This window comes from Perca fluviatilis, chromosome 23, assembly GCF_010015445.1.
Source record: "Perca fluviatilis chromosome 23, GENO_Pfluv_1.0, whole genome shotgun sequence".
Classification (NCBI taxonomy): Eukaryota; Metazoa; Chordata; class Actinopteri; order Perciformes; family Percidae; genus Perca; species Perca fluviatilis.
Window position 1 is genome coordinate 8,573,446 of NC_053134.1, and position 14,173 is coordinate 8,587,618.

The following is a 14,173-nucleotide window of genomic DNA, read 5'->3' on the forward strand; positions in this document are numbered from 1 at the left end:
GACTAGCTCACTCCTCCCTCCTCCTCCACCCTTCTGTGCTTCAGCGCACTAACCCCTGAATGCTGGAACAGGATTTGTGTATGTTTGTATGGTCCAGGTTGGACCACTTTGTTTTTGTTGGCGTGTGTGGAGCCTGGGCTGTCTACAGAGACCGCGGTTTTTACAGTGTGTTTAGGGGACCGGCAGCTCGGTGAGGTGAGGTGATGTTTGCTGTATGTGACAAAAAATGTTGTAGCCTAAAAAACGCGTGACATCGCTTAGAGTACCTTTAAGCAAAAGTTTGGTCATAGTGCTCCTGCATCAAAGAAAAAGCAAGATGAAGGAAGAAAGTTTCTTCTTACCAACCGCTGCTACGTTTTCACAAAGCTGGACTAACGACAAGAAAGGCTTGTGGGAGTTACTGCTGAGCAAGTTAAAAGGCAAGAAAGCTCAGATCTAAATGGCATGAGAATTGGTCTCCAGAGGGATATTTTTTTTAGCCCTCAGATGTGGCCTGGCCTGACAGTTCGCATTTGAAAATAGGTTACTAATGGGTCAAAATGCTGTCCCAAAAATGGTATAAGATTGGCTTTTAGCTTTTTAGGTCCTGAAGCCAGATTGGAGATAAGGCACATCAGGTGTGATGTATGTATGTTTTTATTTTGACAAGGGGAGCATTAGCTTTAGATTAATGCATTAGAATGAGGTAATAGCCTGTATTTTCTGTAAAAAAAAAAAAAAAGAACATGATTTGGCATTTCCATGAGGTGAAGGCACTGATGGATTTACAATCCAGTTATTGATTGTACTAATTAAAATGTGATGGTCACAATGTATTACTTTCCTTCCATGGCACATAATTGAAAAATCTACTACATGGCCACAAATACTCGCCCATAGCTTGAAACAGTCTGCACTGATGGAGAAGCTCAAATCTCACTGCACATCAGATCTCTGGAAGTTTTTTCTTCATTTCTGCGTGAGATAAGAGTTCTTTTGGATACAAATGCTACATTTAACATCTAGCTGGCAGGCAGACTCACTGATGTGCACTGCAGGCCTGAAGAAGCCAAGTGCAATAAAATGACTTCGAGATCTGGTGTGTGGTGAGTTTTGGGTGGTGTTTTAGTAACATTACCGCAGAAATAAACCGTCTAGCCCATGACCTTTCATAATGGAGATGAACTGAGTCAAACGACAGCAAAAATTGACACACATCTTCACTGAGCCATCAGCAGCAGCAAAAGGCTTCAGGCCAAACACTAGTTAGTATATCATGGACAGAGGATCCTCCGACTAAAATGCAGTTTAAAAAAATGAGTGTTGATAAGAGGCCCACAGATCAGGAAATTAAGCATGCCTGCTCCATCAGTCACCACCCAGGTCTCTCCTCATTCAATCCCTCCGATAACCACTATCACTCCCCAGACACACATGACTGACGGCGACTGAAGGACACAAGGGGACTGACCGTTTTGGAAGGGGCTGCCATGGTCTCCATCTCCTCATGGGTCAGCCATACATTGCCTGAAGGCTACAAGGGGCAGAGCCCAAGAGACAGAGCAGCAGCAGCGGGGTTGGTAGTAGAGGTCCGGTAGGAGGGGCAAGCAGTGTTAAAGAAGAAGAGCAGCACCACTGTAAGCCAATAGTGTTATAGCATCACAGTCAGATCATGAACTGGCCCCAAACCCGCCAGGGGTCAAAGGGCATAGGAAGAGGACAAAAACACAACACAGTACAGTACAGCACAGCACAGAACATCCCAGTTTCGGAATACAGTACATGTACCACAAATAACAGACAGTTCCCATGCACAACAAGGAAGACCAAATAAAGTAGTACTATTAACACCAACATACACATACAGCACCCATTACTCATCCCTCTCAATCTACATTCTTACTAGTAAAAGGTCGATTCACTCAAATTACAGAAAAGCACTTCTCTCTAGTCTCTGTATTTAATCCACAAAACATGCGGCCCATATTTTACTGGGGACTACTTCTTCAGTAGAAAGTATTCCCAATCAAAGCTGTTGACACTGGACCCTATTAGGGTGAAGGCAGAAATTTCAGCACAGATGAATCCAAAACTATCTCTAACAAACACTTGAAGTAACTGAAATTATGTTTCATGTAATTTGTGTGACTCAACCCTTTTATTCTGCACCGTTGGAGCAGCAGTGATTGTTCTGCAGTCTCAGTGGAGCACTCCTTCACTGCATGTTCGAGGGGGGGGGTCCAGTTGTAACAGCGTCGGTAAAGTGACCAATTCTTTCCCCTCCCTCAAACTTCTGCACGACATACATGCCAAAGCATATTTACAAGGTCAATTAACTCCCCTCTTTTTAAGTGTGGCGTTTTGTTAAGTGCGACAACAGGCAGAGCGCCCGTCACAGTTAAGGGGGGAGTTTGTGATCGGACGTGTGGAGTTGCATGCTCTGTAATGAAAGTTTTATGAGGTGTGGAAGTGGAGCTTAGTGGTAGGTGATAGGGTGAGGTAAAGGGGGAATGAGGGGGAGCATAAAATAGTACTGCTAGTGTTATTTTACAATGGGAGAAGACAGGAAAAGTGCAAGAGCTCATGAGTTATGACTCTGGCATGTATAGATAATATTGTGTAGAGACTAAAAACACAAATTAATATTCTCAACTGGGTTTATATAACTTCTCATGGTTGTATGATGTATGGTCTGCATTTGTGTACCTTCAGAATTAAGCACATTATTCATTGCTCTGCAGTGTGAACAGTCACTATCGTTAAGGAGCAGCAGAGTCCTTAGAGACCGTATGCAATTACCATGACAACAGGGAGTTACAAAAGCAACTGTGGTGTGGAAGGACTGGAGAGCTAAATTGCAGCACGCAATGGAGCAATGTTCTGAACACCGGGCCATCACTGACTCCCACTGTAATATTCACTTACTTTTGACAAAGACTGTTGGATTCATAATGTGCTGGATGTGATCGTAACGGCTCTCGTTCGTTAAGAATTTGGCTGTTGTCACCCGCCAACACACGTGTCACTCATGTCTGGAGGCATTGTGCATGTAAGCAGAGAGGACAATCAGTCATACAAACATTTGTCAGAGCTGATCTGGAGGCAGAAATTATGCCATTTTATTTTTAATAAGTAATTCTGCCTAAATAACTGGAAGCCTGTAAAACCACAAATATTTGATGTGCTGGTAGGTGGATTTAGTTATTCTCTAACATAGCCAGTCTAGTTGTTTCCCCGTTTTCAGTCTGTATGCTAAGCTAAGAGGCTGCTTGTTCTTGCTTCATATTGAACAGTAAGATCAAATTCATCCATCCATCGCCGAGAAAGTGAATAAGCAAATTTCTCTAAATGTCCCTTTAATAAACATTTTGGAAAGGCTAGCATGCTAACCTAGGCAAGTCAGTTCACAGTTATTCCAGTTTCATAATGAACAGACAGAAGTTATATGTGTATTGATCTTACCTAATTTTCAGCAAGAAATAAGTGTAGTTCCTAAACATTTTTAAATATTTAAATCGTTATGGCAGCTCCTTTTATTCCATTTCTACTCCGCTAAATTATGAGATTACTTCTTCCTCCTGACCAGCTCCGTCTCCAACAAATGTTTGTACAACTAAAATTCTAGTCTGCGTCCATGTTCCCATATTTTCTGTACAACTCACGGTTCTGGAGGTGGGCGGTGCAGAGGGGCTGGTGAGGGAGACCATTTCCTGGATGGCCAGGCGAAGTTTGAGGCGGTGCAGAGGGTTACTGATACCGATCTCCCTCTGGATCTCGGTGTCAGAGAGGGCCGACATGATGGCTCCGCTCTTCACGTTGGCGCGACACGCCGCCACGTACCAGGCCGGCATTCCCAACCACAGCTTAACGACAAAGAGGAGACAAAGGAGCACGGGTTGTTGAGTTTGACCAGATTGAAAGTAGTATTTGCCTTCTTCTAAAAATCTCAAATATCTTGACAGGATTTGGTTTAGTTAATTCTATATTTACGGTGTGATGAAACAATTTGATTTTATTCAACTAAAATACTTATCTATACTTTTATCAGTAGTTCTTGCATTTTCGTCAGCATCCTGGGTTTAAGCAGAGAATTTTGTCCCTTGATAGTCAACATGCTGTTACACAGGATTTTCCATCTTGCCAAGAATTTGATAGGTAATGTGAGCACAAAATGCCGCCATATCAGCAGCTCAATAATTATCAGCAAGTATCAGCCCCCAATAAACTGGAACATTTTGGTCCGAGGTTGGGGAGTCCTGAATTGGCTGGTGGCTGTAGGTCATCAAGTGAACATCAGGGGGCAGTAGAGTTTCTATAATTCATCTTTTTCTACTGTTTAATCAAATGTGTTCAGTTAGTCCAAAAATATCAGTCAGAGGAACTGAGTGATTCACTACATTAATTCATCTCCAAATGATTTATCATAAATTGGAACTGGGGTCATAGCCTAATGAAACTTCCTCATAATGGATCTAAGCAAACCAACAATATAAACACATTACAACGACTGTATGATTGAATAGCTTATTTCATCAAGTCAAAGATGCGTTGCAGTGAATGTTTGATGTCAAACAGAAGACCAGTGCCTTTTAGGTCTTACAGAGAACACGACACTTATGCATGATTAATATTAAGGGAAATGGGACTTTGAATGAGTTTAGTCTGAATTCTATGCAATATTCTGCATGTTATTTGAAGACAAACATGGTAAACTGTGGGCCAATCAACAGGGAGCTTCTGCGTTATAAAAGTAAAGCTCTTGGGTCTTTACGCGACACCTTTAGTACTTTGCAATTGAATATATTTGCAAATGAAAATCACCTAATAGAGATCAACCAACAAAAAAAATTTGACTACTTACCTCCAGCCAGGCTACAACTGTAGGGCCATCCCATTGGGCGAAAGGTAAACCCTTTCTCCTGGCCTCCTCCAATAGCTCGTGTCTGAAGGTGGGGACAGAGGAGACTTTGTATGAACATGTGTACTTGTACATCGTAATATAAACACATTTTCACTCTGATACAACACCACACCCTCTTAAACTCTCTCTCATCCGCACTCCAGCACACTGCTTTTCACAAATCCCTGCAGTCAGTGTCGTGTCTGTGTGCGTGTGTTTCTGCGCAGGACTGTGTGTGTGTGTGTGTGTGTGTGCAGGACTGTGTGTGTATAATACATGGGAGGAGAGTACTCAAACACATTTTATCTCCTAGTCCAGCCTGTACACTAAGCGTGTTGAAAAGAGCAGCGTTTTATCATTCATCTCTGTGCTGTCAGAGAGTGGCGCAGACAAGCACACAACTGTAGCTACACTCACTCACACACACACTCACTGGCTTTGTATTACTGCATTTCTGAGGGCATTCACTGAATGAATTCATTCCCTGACATTCCGTACTCATACACCTACAGTATTTATAATCTTAAATACACTGCTAGAAAGTTGAACCAGCCCTGTGTGCCCAAATGTATTTGCCTTGTATGTTTTTTTAGGGTTTCTTTAGCAAGATATCTTAACTACTTAATACATTTTGATGATATTAGGTGGGTTTTAAGGCCATCGGCCAAGAAACAAGCGTTTTTTGGTGCGGAAATTACCACCACCACATGGTCATTTTGATGCACTTTTTTTCTACAAATATAAAAAACATTTCCCAACGGTGGCTCAAAGTCAATGTTTAAGCATTACCATCTGCTCATGAAGACTGTGTTATACTGTCGAAAGTTATATCATATACTTGGGTGACCCAGAAAAACAATACGTGTTGCCTGCTACTTGTAGGTATGGCCTATTTGTAATCAGCTTCGTAGACACTACTGTGAAACGCACAAGGCGCCGCATTTGCAATCAGATTAAGATGATCGGTGCATATTTCAACTCTGAGGAAAACTGTGAAATTTGATTGCATAGTGTATTTAGGGGGCGTTACAGCAACATAACCAATTGAAATACCTATAACTCATTGGTCAATCTGACTCACTTAATTTGGCACCATTAATACTTGCACAGAGTTGTAATTTTCCTTATTCCAGTCTCCAACTGCGTATTTTAATCCAGATGCAGATTGAAAATGTGTAAATATTTGATTAAAATAACACATTTAGAGGATTGTACATCCTTGGTGGAGGTACTGTATGTTTCTTATGAGAGCAAATATAACACACTCATACACACATACACCTGGTAGGCACTGTGCTGCAGTGAACCTGGACACTACATTGCTAATCTAAGCACATTTGCCCAACTCATCCCAGTTCAGCCACTCCGAATGTATTCTGCTGAGAGAGATTGTTTTCACACAGATACTTTTGTTAATGCAGTTTTTGAATCATGCAGCAGTGTATTTTTTAAAGGTAACTTTTCTTCACAATGTCTGGGCTGCGCTCCATGTTTTTTTTTTTGTTGAAGTATAACCTAAGAGCTTTTGTTTTGCCTCACTTGCCGGTGCCGAATTACTCAGAGCAACGTCATTTGCACCTTATCGACAAAGAGCAGTAAATACATGCTCTTGGTCTGTCATACACAGAGCTATTTTTATTGTGCCGAATCCTTCCACTCTCAACCAGACACGGATAACTTATAAACAGCCTAAAAATGCCCGACAAACGGGACCAGGGAACGCACTCGTACTCACACCCACACGCCAAAAACAATGCAGTTCTTATTGAATTTGGTGAACACATTTCATAACAAAAAAACGCATTCCCTGAGTGTGTTGTCAAAGAACTTTGACAAATGGAAAGAGTGGGCTTAGTAATAAACATGATACATGTAGCACTCAGAGCGTTGAAGGCCTCAGTACAGTGAAAGGGCACTTAAACACAGAATACATGGCATACAAAGGCCTACAGGTAACAAAGGAAATGTGTTTGTCCAAACACAACCAGGTACATTCACTGTCTTATCTATCCAGCACATGTTTTATGTTCAGGTCACGTCTAATGCATGGAGAAATACATCCACTGAACATAGCTGGGGAAAGGGAAGTAAGGAAACAGTTATGACAAATCATACAAACAAAAAGAACATTTGACATTCCCATAACCAGATATTACAGCTGGTTATTTCACACAAATAGATAGAGACACATATAAGGAGAGGAAGACATTCCGGGTATAAAAATTGGGCCCCAGTTTTAGCGGCGGCACATTCTCTTTCCAGCCATGGATGCAGCTGCCATTGAACTGTAAAAAGGGGGGAAGAAACGTCTTCAGATGGTAAATGACAAAAAGAAAGAAAGAACGCAAAGCCGTTGTTAACAGCCATGAAGGATAGAGAGGTACATCGATAGATAAGAGACGTCAGCTTTGGCACTGGTCTTTCGGGAGAGGACGGATGGCGGACAGACAGGAGAGATGGCAGACAGGGCAATATGGCTGAGACAATGGTCATATCCAGGAGGTTCAGTCATACATCCTCGCAACTTACCCGCTTTGTTAGAGTCAGAGGGTGATGAGAGGGAGAGGAAGGGTAAGAGAGGAGAGAATCAGAGAGCAAAGAAGGGAGAGAAAGAGAGAGAGCGACGGGGAGACAAAAGTACAAAAAATGTTAATGAGTTAATTGGCAATTAAGGATACGGCTGCAAACAAACACATGCGCGCACACACACACACACACACATCTCACAATGGAGGACATTCGTTTACAGGAGCATCTGTAGACCGGTCCAAAAAAAATAAAAAAATAAAAAAGTAATCTTCTACAATGCAGTTCTGACCACATCTCGTGCAGCAGAGGAAATGAGAAAATGCACTGAAACACAGCAAGACCCCCTCCATGGCCTTACATTCAAATGCTCAGTTACATTCAGATACTTGTCGTTACCTCTCGAAGAAAACAAAATAAGAATAAAAAAACACACCCAACAATGAGAACCACAGTGGTATTGATCGATCAAGATGCTGAAATGGAAATAGTGCAGGCAGCTCAATGGCATGCAGTGTGGAGGAGGAGGCACCAAGATGCAAGGTGGTGGTGTGGCCTTAATCCCGGACACTGCTATGAAGAAGTCAGTGCAGTGGAAGAAAAACAACACATTTGTCAACATACAACACTCTCTATTGACTATATGGGAGGCAAAGTTATTTGTCATGACAACTCAATGTGCACTTCGAGCAAATGACATTCATCATTTGGCACTGGGGCATGGCAAATGCACACACGCACACACGCACGCACATACACACACGCGCGCGCAAACACGCGCGCACGCACGCATACATTCTGCAAAAGTCCTGCTGAAACATTTGCGAGTGGTTTCCCCCTTTTCCTGCAGGGCAGAACACACCAGATCTGACTGTGAGCGTAATTTATGGGCGGTTTGTTGGGAAAGCCGTCTATAACTTCAAAATTGACAAAGTAGCTTTGTGAGATTAATTGGGTTTTCGCCCGGATCAATAGTCTGACTTTGGCTCTGTGTCTGAATACAGTGATGCTAATCTCTGCTCCAGCTTCTGCTTTCTATCGATCCTGCCCTCAGTGTGGGTTATGATATTGCATATACAGTGCAGCCGTGCTTTCATAGAGGGAGAGAGCTTGAGGTAAACACAGGAGGTGGGTGTAATAGCCTCTGTCTGTGTGTCAAAGGTCAGATTGGACTATATATACTGTAATGTAGCAGTGAAAAGGTCTAAAAAGATACAGCTAGATGACTTCCAAACACAAAGCTTCTGTTAAAATAGGACTATGAACTTCATATGGCCATTTGTACAAGCAGCTATTTTAAATGGACACTGCTGGCTGTGAATACATAGAGCCTACTAAAGGACTATTTGGATGCTTGGGTGACTAGTGATGCGGTTCTGTGGACAAAGCTTACTTCTTTTTCAACCTGCGGTCCTTCTCAGCCTGAGTTCCCAGCTTGCCCACCCCCATGTCCTGGCCTGCCATGTCTGGGTCCATCATGGTCGCTGAGAGATGAAGAGGATATCGGTGAATACAACCTGATTCTGTATGATACAAAATAAATAAATACTAAAATGTTCTCATAAGTGACTGTATTTACCATTATGGTCTCTCTTTTAAATTACGAATTACATATAATTCAGTGAATGTCGTTCACAACTGATATGATACAAGATGATTTGATGAGTTTTTTCAGGAGCAGAGTGTAGGAGCATCTAGTTTCTGTCTAAGTATGCATAAACATGGTCTTACACTGCATTATTATTATGTTTTACTACTATGGTATTATACTGTTATTACTACTAGTATTAGTATCAGTTATACCAGTTTCAGAAGAGCTTTAGTGCCCCATTGAATTTACTCAAGAGAGACCATTTTAGCATTCTCCCAACAATGGTACAATGAATCTAAACTATGCAAATAAGGTATTAGTTGAAATATGAGTATTGTTGAAACAGGTCTCCAGTGCCCACCTTGTGGATCTACCATGACATGTCTGTGTGCCAGATGTGCCATTCTGCCCTTCTCCTTCTTGCCAAAAAGCCGTCCGATAGAGGATTTGATGCCCTTTTTCTTCGGCTGCTTGTGGAGGGAGTCTTGGCTGCTGGCTACACTACTCAGTGCACTGGCCTCAGCCTCCAGAGAGGACACGATCCTGAGGACGGACACACACGGACACACACACAATACATGAGTAAAGGTTTCGGGTACATTTCACTTTGATAAGATTATTTCTCAAGTATCTAAATCTTTAGATTGTCATTAGAATATAATAGAACAGTTCTTAGTAGCCTATAAATACCTCAATGTATATATTTTATACATTTCCAAGAATTGTCACCTCACTTGCATTATTTCTTTGCGCTGTTCTAGTCTATTTTTCTGTGCAGTATTCTAGAAGTATTTGCTGCTTTCCCCAGCTTCACTTTTTAAGCTCATTTATACACGCCAATTACTGAAGACTCATCTAATATAGTTGCTGCAGCCTGTGCTTTAAGTGTGAAAAAGCACCCAGCTTATCTCTAGTGTGCTTAAAAATTATGCATGGCAAAATTGCAGCTTAATTGGAAGCTTCCAAGTAAACCATCTTGTTTTCATCCAAAGCCAAAACAGGCAGAGCTAAGATGACTAAACCATCTAATAAACCAGTACATCAAGCTAACATTTTATAAGAAATAATATAATTTGCATCTAACATAGAGAGGCAATGAAACAAAAAAACTCCTCTACTACAGTTAAGGTTAAGATACAATCAATAAAAGATCAGTCTACACATTCAACATGAAGTGGAAAAAGCCAAAATGACTCCACACCAATGACATTACTTCGGTCTTTCAGAAATGTTTGCACAGCTGACGCCTACCCTCGTGCGTCATTGTGCGAGGAGGCTGGCAGTGTGTGTGTCATTCGGACAGTGCGCGGCGTTGGCGGGGGGGATGTCTCGCACTTGATGGTGGCCTTGTCCTCGCGGCCGTCCTCGTCCACCGCTGCAATCTGAGGGACGAGGGCAAATAATGGGGGGCATTAGACGACCCTGGGATACGAGTAAATCACCTTTCGCGTCATTACAGCAACCATTTCATTAAATATATACTGTCTGTACCTTTCTCCTGTGTTTCCTCAGATCACTGGGCTGTTGGGCAGAGAGGGGGGGAAAAAGACAAGTCAAGTCAATAATCCATGTGTTAAAGCATGGACAAAAACATTTCCATGTTGATAATAAATAAAAGACTATTGACTCATTCATATTAATATCATACACCATTAGATACTCATTAGCCTTTGCCCAATAGCAGAGAATCAATTCACAGATCAATACAGCGGGACAGAGGAGGATTGGTAAACAAGTCATTTGACAGATCAATCAAATCAAAGCTTTATTCCTTTAAAAGCCTCTGGGTAAAGGACCGTCCACTTGCTGTGGTGCATTATGGGGGCATATATGAATAGGTTTTATTTTTTCAATGTAAAAAAAAATAAATCTTGCCGGGCACATCTGGAGTGTTTCAGCCTCAGGTCAATGTTGAGAGAGTTAGAGAGGAAGTGAGCTGTAAAACATATTATTGTCTATTCTTGGAGAAACTGCAAGCCATCCCTTTGACACCTGGGCTGCAAGATGACAGCTGACAAGCTAAGAGCGTTTCGGTCACGACGTTTTCTGCACGCTACTTTAATGCAGCAAGCCTTCAAAAATGAATGTCTTCTCTAGCTATTACAGCTCAACATGCAGAGATACTCTAAAACACCTGGACCGATCAGCTGCCTTTATTTCTTTTGCTTCTTTGTACAAAAACAATGTTTACTAGAGATTGAAACAACCATCAACTACAAACTCAATGCATTGTTATGGACATATGATACCCAATAAGGGAGTGAGAAATATTATATGTACAATACATTTCTCAACCTATGTGCATTTCTGTGTACTTACAAAAGTGTTCTAAGCTCTAAAACATAAATCTGGAATCCCTGAAAGTACACACTCAGACTTAGCGTGTACTCAAACTCTAATCAATCACAGCACTACAGACTAAAATCAGAGACTGATGACCATTTTTGCAATTCGCCACCTCATAGAAATCCATGTCAAATTTCACCCTAGCCGTTGCTCCTGCAATGCAACGGCCGTCAGTCTTTTCATCAGCGTGAAGCGTGATTTATGGTTCTGCAGAGACTCCCCGCAGAGCCTTCGCCGTAGCCTACGGAAGTGGCCTGAAGTTTATACTTGTGTGTGTGTGGTAGAGCGAGGGAGAAGTGAGAGAGTGATGGTGATTAGCTTCGGAGCGAGTAGCGACTCTAGAGGCATAGTGAGAGAAACAAAGTGTCTCCCCTGTGACCAAGGTGGGAAATCTCTAGCAGGAAAAGTTAACCCTCTCCTTGATTTCATGTTGTTTATGGAGAAGGAGAACCAGGAAATGCAACGCTGCCAAGACACGACGTGCGTCGCCGCGACGTGTTGATATACGTTTTTCGAGAGGTGCACGTCAGGCTACGGCGTAAGGTCCGGTGTAGGACGTATAAATCACGCTTGAATCCTCCCCACACCACTTGTCTATATGAGTTTGAACCCTGTGAAATAATACATCTCAATACCCTGTGTTCTAGTGTTACAAAAACAATCATACCGCTGGATGTGATTGTAAAGGTCACAATATATAAAGGAAATAAATTGTTTGATATCATAGATTTTATGCTACAACTCTGACGAATGAATGCATAAAAAAGGTCAGGCTCAAGTATCGTCTCTTCATATGAACTAGGGCTGCACGATTATGGCCAAAATGATAATCCCGATTATTTTGATCAATATTGCGATCACGATTAATTATCACGATTATTTGTTGATTTTAACTAAAACAAATGTTATTGTCCCATAGGCTAATTATAACTGCTTTCACATCCATATTGTGCTATATTCCTCCTTTGTTGAAGGATACTATGAAGGAGTATGCCATTTCAGCTGTTGTGCGACCGTTTGTTGATTGTGATGTAACTAACCTTCAATGGGGCTGAAACAAGGCCTTTTGAAGATTTTAATCCATTTCTTAAGAGCACCACCGTTATCCACCACTATCTTTTTGGACAAATATTTCATACAGATTGGGCTCATGGTGGTGTCAAACTTGTTAGTTATTGTAATAGTTTAATAATACTATGAAATAATGATTGAAACATATAGAATCAGGCAGTACAGATACCAGTGAGAGGCACTATGTTCTTGTAGTTCTTTTTTTTATTGACTTGATTTGAATAAATCTTGGAAGAATAATATATAAATACACTTTTTTTAAGTCAGATTTACTGTTTATGACCCGCAAGGATTAATGCAGTGCATTAAAAGGTGAAGCTCATACAAACCACAAAAAGTCTACTTTAATACATTTTCTGTCTTAAAATGTTTAAATATTCTGGGAATGCAGAACTTTGTAGATTTTTCATAAATCTTTCTAGAATATCTATTTTAAAAAGGAAAACTAGATTGCATTACTTGTTTGGGAGGACAGTTTTATCACTGTTTAGCAGCTCCTCAAACGAGGTTAAAGAGAGGGTCCTTCTGTTGATGTAGCCTACTGTACTTACACTTCCGGGGATGACTATGTATTTGGGGTGGGAGAGGAAGTCTACATGTAGTAAAGCAACTTACCAGTGTCATGACCCCCATGCGTTCCATATCACGGGCGGGGCTTCGAGGATCGAGTTTGGGGGTGGAGTGTCCGCTGGGCGGGGAGGAGGAGGCCAAGGAGGAGGCGGTGGCTGAGGCAGTGATGGAGGCTCCGTGGTGGTGCATTCGAGCCAGGTTGAGGCCCTCGAGGCTGACGCTGGCCACCCGGTTTTCAATCTCCTCCGCCCTCAGCTCCGTCGACTCCTTCTCCTCCTGGATCAGCCTTGGAAGAGGCGAAAGGAGGACATGAGGGGAAAGTCAGCAGTAGGTATGTGTCTTCATCTCATATGGTCATGATGATTTTGCAATATAGAGTTTACTGTATAAACAGTAACATCCAACTGCGATAATTTCCAGCTTGACTTATACAAATGGAATTTTTTTAATCTGCATCCCTGCTACAGAGTATAGTCTTCTATATGGAGGTGGATTTCTGGAGATTTGCCTAACAAATTCCATTAAATACCTACAGTATAAGGCAAACTAATTAAAGGCCAAAGTGAGGAGATAAAAAGGCTAAAAGTCAGATCATTAGTTTCACCCTTACCCAGGGTCTAACCCTGTAATTAGCTGAGAGCTCGACTCCCTGCATTCATGATCGCTATCTGACATCAGATTTGAATTAACTCTTTCTGAATGAAATGTGGCACTTTGTCTATTGATGGGGATGTAAATTAGCAAAGCCACATTAAGAACCCTTGAAATTAAGAACTAAGCAAAGCTGCGCCCGGGGTTATGAATACTTATCAGCACAGGCTAATAACAGCATTAACAAGCGAGAGGCAGACTACATTTCCTGAAACATTTAGTTCATACAAGAAAAGTGTTTGGTTCATAGACAGGAAGAGCGATCTACAGACATGCTCAATAGACAACTTATACCTTACAATGAGCTTGACAGGTACTTGAACGGTAAATTATGCTGCAGGTTTGGTTTTTCTTATTGACATGAATACAAACCAACCAAACTTGTTGATCTCAACGGGGTGTGCTTAATACTACATATATAGATTTAATATAGCTTTTCTGTGAATTATAACTTAAGAAGCCAAGGATGGTGGTAGAAAAAGAGGAAAGTTAAGAAACATTATTAAAAAGCGAAGGAGACCGAGTTATCTGTTGGAAAC

General features: G+C 41.5%; 1 protein-coding gene across 13 annotated transcripts in view; it reads right to left on the bottom strand.

Moving 5' to 3' along the window:
* Nucleotides 1–14,173, bottom strand: part of ppfia2 (PTPRF interacting protein alpha 2) — a 228,669-nt gene that overhangs the window by 8,204 nt on the left and 206,292 nt on the right. For 9 of the 13 annotated variants that reach the window (XR_005638142.1, XR_005638143.1, XR_005638145.1 and 6 more), the window contains 9 exons: nt 13,029–13,269; nt 10,488–10,517; nt 10,248–10,378; nt 9,358–9,539; nt 8,799–8,889; nt 7,409–7,411; nt 4,841–4,922; nt 3,642–3,842; nt 1,451–1,513 (listed from right to left, as the gene is read on the bottom strand). Coding sequence is in view for 6 of the 13 variants with exons in the window: in XM_039791528.1 (XP_039647462.1) it covers nt 1,451–1,513; nt 3,642–3,842; nt 4,841–4,922; nt 7,409–7,411; nt 8,799–8,889; nt 9,358–9,539; nt 10,248–10,378; nt 10,488–10,517; nt 13,029–13,269 (1,024 nt within the window). In the remaining 7 variants the exon portion in view is untranslated. Of the gene's footprint in view, nt 1–1,450; nt 1,615–3,641; nt 3,843–4,840; nt 4,923–7,408; nt 7,412–8,798; nt 8,890–9,357; nt 9,540–10,247; nt 10,379–10,487; nt 10,518–13,028; nt 13,270–14,173 lie in introns of all 13 variants that reach the window. The other 4 variants (XR_005638147.1, XR_005638144.1, XR_005638148.1 and 1 more) reach the window with 2 other exon arrangements.